General features: G+C 41.9%; 1 protein-coding gene across 1 annotated transcript; it reads left to right on the top strand.

Annotated features, from left to right (window-relative positions):
- The first annotated feature begins 1,169 nt into the window (after positions 1-1,169).
- Positions 1,170-5,679, top strand: MAD2L1 (mitotic arrest deficient 2 like 1). Its single transcript, XM_040966732.1, has 5 exons — positions 1,170-1,308; positions 2,299-2,445; positions 4,171-4,291; positions 4,376-4,479; positions 4,850-5,679. The coding sequence occupies exons 1-5, from the start codon at positions 1,236-1,238 to the stop codon at positions 5,020-5,022; spliced, it is 618 nt and encodes a 205-aa protein (XP_040822666.1). The 5' UTR covers positions 1,170-1,235; the 3' UTR covers positions 5,023-5,679.
- Positions 5,680-6,828: the final 1,149 nt, after the last annotated feature.

The raw sequence follows: 6,828 nt of genomic DNA, 5'->3' as shown, positions 1-6,828 counted from the left end.
TCTTTCTCATGTGACTAAATAACCACGTACATAGGCCTGGCAGATCTGAACATTTTTCAGACCCCCATTTTACTAATTATCTTCCCAGATGCATTAAGAATCCTTTCACAATTCACATCAAATTACTCATGCGCTATCTCCTTAATAACTTCTCATCCTAATATAAAAAGGTCCATGCCCACAATGAAGGAATCACGACTGGTTATAAACTGTATTACTGTAATAATATGGAGGAATTCAATATGAAGGGAGGGTTTGGGGGAATCCCAGAGCCTATGAAACTGTGTTATAAAATGAAATTAAAAAAAAAAAGATAAAATCCCTTACATTAAAATGACATTTAAAAAGAAGTCAATTCAAATCTTCTAGAAATAGTGAGAAATAATTTTTACTCCAATAAACTGTGTAAGATAAAACAAAAAAAAAAGTCTTGGAATTTGCCAGTAGATACTTGCTGAGTAAGTCCTCAGTGGCATTGGGCCTCTTCTTGTGAGGTCACCTTATTCCTGGTCAAAAACGGACAGATGCACAGAAGGAACGCAGCCTGGACCAGGTCCCAGACTCCTTGCTCGGGACAGGGAGGTGGGCAGATGTGGACAAGGGGAGGAAATGCAGATGCAGCTTGTCTGATTATAACTCGGTTTCTCTGGAAAAGCCGCGTTCACACATACAAACCAGACCCTCTTTAACTTTCTTGGCGGCCCATACACATTTCCTTTTAGAATCCCCTCAAGCAGCCACTGCGGTGACTTCAGGTGCAGCTGCCGGGCGGCTCACCACAGTCTGACTGTTATTTTTGAAACTTAGGAATTGGGGCTATAAACTGGATCTCTCAAACCACAGGCCTGGGAAACTCACCATGAAACCTGAGACCTGCCACCTTCTTTCCGCGACCAAAGCAGTACCCAGTGAACCCACTACACCTGACAACACCCCACAACCGGTTACAGACTGGAGTCCCGCCACCGCGGTCACCAGCAGCGCCTGCGCAAAGCCGCCGCGCCGGCGGGGGCGGAGAGGCGCCCGGAGGGGCGGGGCCTCGCAGCGTGGGGCGGGGCCTCGTGTCGTGGGGCGGGGCCTCGCGGCTTGGGGCGGGGCTTAGGGCCCGCGGCGTTACGCAAGGGCGAGACGGCGCGCTGCGTCGTTACATTTGAAAAGGGTGGCGGGAAGGGCTGTGGGGGGTGGCTGGCGTCTTGGTCGGCGGAGCCGGAGCGCGCGGCTGCACCCGTGGGGCCATGGCGCGACAGGCGGCCCGGGAGCAGGGCATCACCCTGCGCGGGAGCGCGGAGATCGTGGCCGAGTTCTTCTGTAAGTGGTGTTCGCGCCCGGCGGAGCGTAGGGCGGGCAGAGGCCTGGTGGCGCCGAGCGCCCTGGAAGCCTGTGTCGCAGCAGGCCTCCCCGCGGGCCCGGGGACGAGCCAGAGGCGGGCGGCCGCCCGGGTGGCCTTGCTCGCGGTGTGGGGGGGCCTGGGTGCCGCCGAGGCCTGCCTCGGGGTGTAGGCGCTAGTGGGGCGAACGCTGCTGGTGTTGGCGTGTCTCTCCCCTGCCGCCCGCTCTAGCCCCCCGCTTCCCAGAGACGTAGGACACGGAACGAGCGAGGTGGACCCCGGGGAGAGAGAGAGAGTGTGTGGGCGTGCCTGGTGAGCCCCAGTGTGAGTGTTTATGTGTATAGTAAACGTGTGAGTGTGTGTATGTGTGTGGCTTGCCTGGCGCTTAGGGCCAAAGCGTTATTTTGGCTTCTTCCAAGCCCATAATCTGAATTTATCCTTGTATTAGGGAACCGTAAAGCTTGTTAGTGGTAGGTTAAGACAGGTTGTCATTTTTCTTTCTCTTCTGATTGGAAATTGCATCTTACAGATTTTTTTTTCTTTTTAATATTTATTTATTTGAAAGTGAGAGCTGCATAGAGAGGTGCTCCCTGTGCAAGTTGACTCCCCAAGTGGCAGCAGCTAGAGTTTGGTGTGGGCCAGGCTGAAGCCAGAAGCCCGGAATCGCACCTGGCTTCCCAGCCTGCAGCAAGGACTCCAGCACTTGGTTCTTCTTTCACTGCCTTCCCGTGGCACCTGAACCCCATCTCTGAAATGAGATGCCTTGCCAGCAGCGAGCTTTACATACTGCAACAGGGCAGGCCTGAACTCAGAACTGTGGATGACACTTTGATTACTTTGTTTTTCACAACATATGCAGGGTGTGGGTATCATTTTGAGTTCTGTGTCAGTAATGAAACTATACTCCCACCTAAATGCACTTTGCCGCTGGTACAACGGGATAATGACTTACTCGTTGCTTTTGCTTTCAGCATTTGGCATCAACAGCATTTTGTATCAGCGTGGCATTTATCCGTCTGAAACCTTCACGCGAGTGCAGAAATACGGACTCACCTTGCTTGTAACTACGGATCCCGAGCTCATAAAATACCTGAATAATGTGGTGGAACAACTGAAAGGTATTTAGTCACTGGGAGCAATTTCAGTGTGGCAGACCGTCGAGAATCTGCCTTTTACAACATGTCAAGTGGTCATTTTTCAGCTTCCTGTATCAAAGTGTCCATTAAAAACTACCTGCTCAAGTGTGCGGATTCTCAAGGGGCAGGCAGCAGATGGTGTGAAAACGGACCGAAATCCATCCGTCCTCGCTGCATTTTACTGGGAGGGGCATTTTAGTTTTGGAGACCTGAAGTGTCCTCAACAATTCACATCAGTTCCCTTTGAAATGGCATTGGCAAGAATGCAGTGCCGCAGTGTAGCGTTATACGTGGTTATTAGGGTGTTTGTCATCTGTTTAAGAAAATGTACAGTATATGTTCTTGTACGTTTTCTGTAACTGGAGTCTAAGTTTGTTACATTAATATCAAAGGAAATAAAAGTGAACCAAACTTCAAAAAAGGAAAGATTACTAAATAGAATAACTGGTAGAGGTTTCTTATTTTTCAGCTATTTTCATTTGTTTTGTTAGAAATAGTCCCAACCCTTTTCTTTCTGAATGATTTTTTTTTTAGCTCAAGAAATTGCTATATTACCTGATGGGTCCAAATTTATTGCCTGTCTTCTTGTTTTTGTTTTGTTTTGCCTGTTTTCTTAAACTTACTGCTTGTGCTCCTGTTACTTTCTCTGAGATTCTCATTTCTAATTTTTCTGTTGTGGGATGGTTCTTTCCATTTGGTCTTCCATGCTACCAGAAATTGCTACAGTAGACATATTTTTCTTTGGTGAGTGAGGATTTTTAAACGCAAAAATCTCTTTTTCTCCCAGAGTTTTTCTTTTTATTTCAGTTGTAGCTTCAATGTTTATAATTTTCATGGTATTTTTACTAACTTTGTGTTTAAAATGGCCTCTTAATGGCCATCTGAACTTTAACATGTTTTCTCTTTCAAACTGCGTTATCCTGTAGGTAACCTCACATCTCCCTGCCACTCATACCTACACAATGGAATTTTTCAGTACTTGTACAGGTTCACTGTCAAGATTGATGAGCAGAGGAAAATTGGGTGTCCTCTCCTTCTACTCCTCTCTGCTACAAGATTTTCCAACTCTGGTGTTACTACATTTGGGGTTAAGTTTGGTGGGGGGTTGTTGCTTTTCTTGTTGTTTTTGAGGCATGCGTATTATAGGACATTTAACAGTGCTACAGTGCTGTCATTCAGCCTGGACCTATCATATGGAACAAATCCGCTGCATCAGTCAGAAACATCTGAATGTATTGCCAGATGTACTCCATGGCAAAAATTGCCCTTGATTGAGGATTTTTATCCCGGTAGGTTATTTCTGTCAGAATAGCAAGATGAGACCTTCTTACTCAGGTGCAAATGGAGAACATATGAATTATGACAGCCCACCTCTCTGAATTGGAACAAAGTTGAAGGTCAAGGCTAAATTACTCACCCTCAGTCATTTGACTTGGAACCATTAGGATAAATGCGCTGGGGAAGTTTTACTGATAACCCTGCTTTTGTTTTTTTTTTTTTTTTTTTTTTGGTGAGGGAGTACAGAGGAGTAGGGGTTGTCTCCTTGGAAACCACACCAATGACATTTTACTTCATATATCTGTAGCATCCTGTTTACTAAGAGAGGATGTAAAGTAACAGTTTTATGCAGAGAAGTAAAAGTGAGACCTGAGGAGAAAATTGGCTTTGCAATGCAATCGACTACAAAAATTACACTATGTGTTACAGAATGGCTGTACAGATGCTCAGTTCAGAAACTGGTGGTCGTCATCTCAAATATTGAAAGTGGTGAGGTCCTGGAAAGATGGCAATTTGATATCGAATGTGACAAGACTGCAAAAGAAGATAGGTAAGTAGGAATTAAGTTATTTCCACTTTGAAAACATCTTTTCAAGTGAAAAAACTAAAATGAGTTGATTTGGATCTCTGATAGTGCTCCGAGAGAAAAGTCTCAGAAAGTTATCCAGGATGAAATCCGTTCAGTGATCAGACAGATTACAGCTACGGTGACATTTCTGCCGCTACTGGAAGTTTCATGTAAGTATTACTATAAATATTGCTGACTTAAACGGGCTGCTGTAAAAATCAGCCCTATAGTCAACGTTTTCCGAGTTGTGAGTCATGTAGTGTAAATGGAAGGAGAAGCTTTAGGATATACAAGGAATGTAGTTGCTTTCTGGAAAACAACCTACTCATGTACAATTGATAAAATTCCAGCTTTGTTTTTATTTTCTGTGTGTTATTTTATATAATAAGACAGCTGCAATTATGTCTTTCCTTTTAGTCTAGTCTGTTTCTCAAATATTTACCAAAAACTTCCTATATTTTATAGATACATTATTCTGGGCACTGGAATAGAACCAAGTTGTTAAATTAAAATCTTTTAATGATTTTATCTCCAATTTAGGTTCATTTGATCTACTGATTTATACTGACAAAGATTTGGTTGTTCCTGAAAAATGGGAAGAGTCTGGACCACAGTTTATTAGCAATTCTGAAGAAGTCCGTCTCCGTTCATTTACTACAACTATCCACAAAGTAAACAGCATGGTGGCCTACAAAATTCCTGTCAATGACTGATGATGAGTTGAGGAAAATAATGTAATTCCCAAATGTGGTTTTTCTTGAAATGAAGTCAACTGTAGTTAATAAGTTTGATTTCATTGGTTAAGTTTTAGAGGAACAAAGGCAGTTTTATACTTTACTGAGCTGTGCATAACTATCCCACTTGGGGATGTCTGTCTTACCATAGGGTTAACATTAATTGCACATCATGAAAAAGGAAACAGCAGATTTCATCAGCATTGTAATGTCTATTCAAAGTAGTAATTACAGATAGAAAAATCTGTGTTACGAAGCTAAATACCTACATAAATCAGACATTTGGGTCAAGTAGCTTGACTCGGAATCTAGATAGGAAAATACACATTTATATAAAATAGAGAAAAAGAAGTCTGAATGTTCAGATTCTTTGTTTAGATCCTGAAAGTAACTAATGGTTCCAAAGCAATGAAAATGTTGCTTTATTGGATCCTCTTATCATTTATGTCACTGTATAGTTCTGTATCAAAAAAGATTTCTAATTATTTTAATTTATGTAAGTTGAACCCATGAAACAATGAGTATCTCTACTGTTTCATTTCCTGTGATGCAAAACTCTTAAAATGTTTTTTTATGTTTTATGAAATCAAGTCTAAAATGACACGGGTGAAATAAAGTTAAATTGGTATGTTTTGATTTTGTGTTAAGAAGTTTGATATTGGTACAATGTTAATACAACTTAATGGCTATTGGAATGAACTCAGTGCTAATACAGCAAATCATGTCTTGTAGGGCCTCATTCTGGCTGATTTAAGGCAGTTTTTATTTGGTTCTTGAAACCGTGTTTATTCCTTTGCCCTCACTGATTCTGTCATTATAGGTACTCGTGTTGGCAACTATTTTTTCAAAATTTAAGGCAAATTTCTAAATGCCTTATCTAATCTTTATTCTAAAGGATGTAACTTAGTCTGTCCATTCATTCAGAAATAAAAATACTGGGTGGCTGAAAGTCCTGGCATCCGAATTCTGACATCTTACAAGATGGGAAGATGTATGAGAAAAGGTCATGAAGTTCATTTAATAAGGCAGTTTGTGTCTTTTGTCCCACCTGGATGAGAACATCTCTGATCCATTTGTAAATGGTTCTGTTAACACTAAAAGACAGTGTCTCCATCCTCAGTGCTGGACCACAAGATGCCAGTATTTGTTGATGGGCATAGTCTGTGCTATTATGGAACTCCATTTTAGGTTGAAGCCTCTTAAATATGAGGTTCAGGAGGCCAGAGTCATTCAGAAGTAATTTTTTTTTCCTGAGGAAAAGTAGTTATCCACAAAAGGAAATGATGTTTAATTAGATAGACTTGAAAGTCTGTGTGTTCAAACAACATCAGATAAAATGTAGAGTCAGCACTTACTAGTTTTGGACTAACAAGACTTAGAATCTCTAGAGTTTGGAATTACATTAGAGAAGGAAAGCAAAAAAGCAAGCTTAGTAAAAATATGGAGATAAGGAGCCTGGTCCTATTTAAATAGTATGTTTGAAAATACAGTAGCAGTTGCTTCAAAAATGGAATATCCCTTTTCTGAATAATGGGCATAAGAATGAGTCTTCCCACACATTACCAGAAGAAACATTGTCACACATTACTGGTAACACTGGAAAATTAGTTATTTTTGCCTTTTTTAAGTTAATCCTAATATGGATATTTTTGTCATTTATTGTGGTTCTAAGAGTAGGCAATGCACATCTAGAAGTTGATCTGGGTTTAAGGTACCAGCTCTGCATCAGTTCTTCCTGCTTTGAAAACAGCAAGATCTGGCTACTGAACTGCCAGAGCAACTTGG

This window comes from Ochotona curzoniae, unplaced genomic scaffold (assembly GCF_017591425.1).
Source record: "Ochotona curzoniae isolate NIBS_2020 unplaced genomic scaffold, NIBS_Ocur_1.0 scaffold_4506, whole genome shotgun sequence".
Lineage (NCBI taxonomy): Eukaryota > Metazoa > Chordata > Mammalia > Lagomorpha > Ochotonidae > Ochotona > Ochotona curzoniae.
The sequence above is the reverse complement of the archived record's forward strand: the minus strand, read 5'-3'. Positions and strand labels throughout refer to the sequence as shown.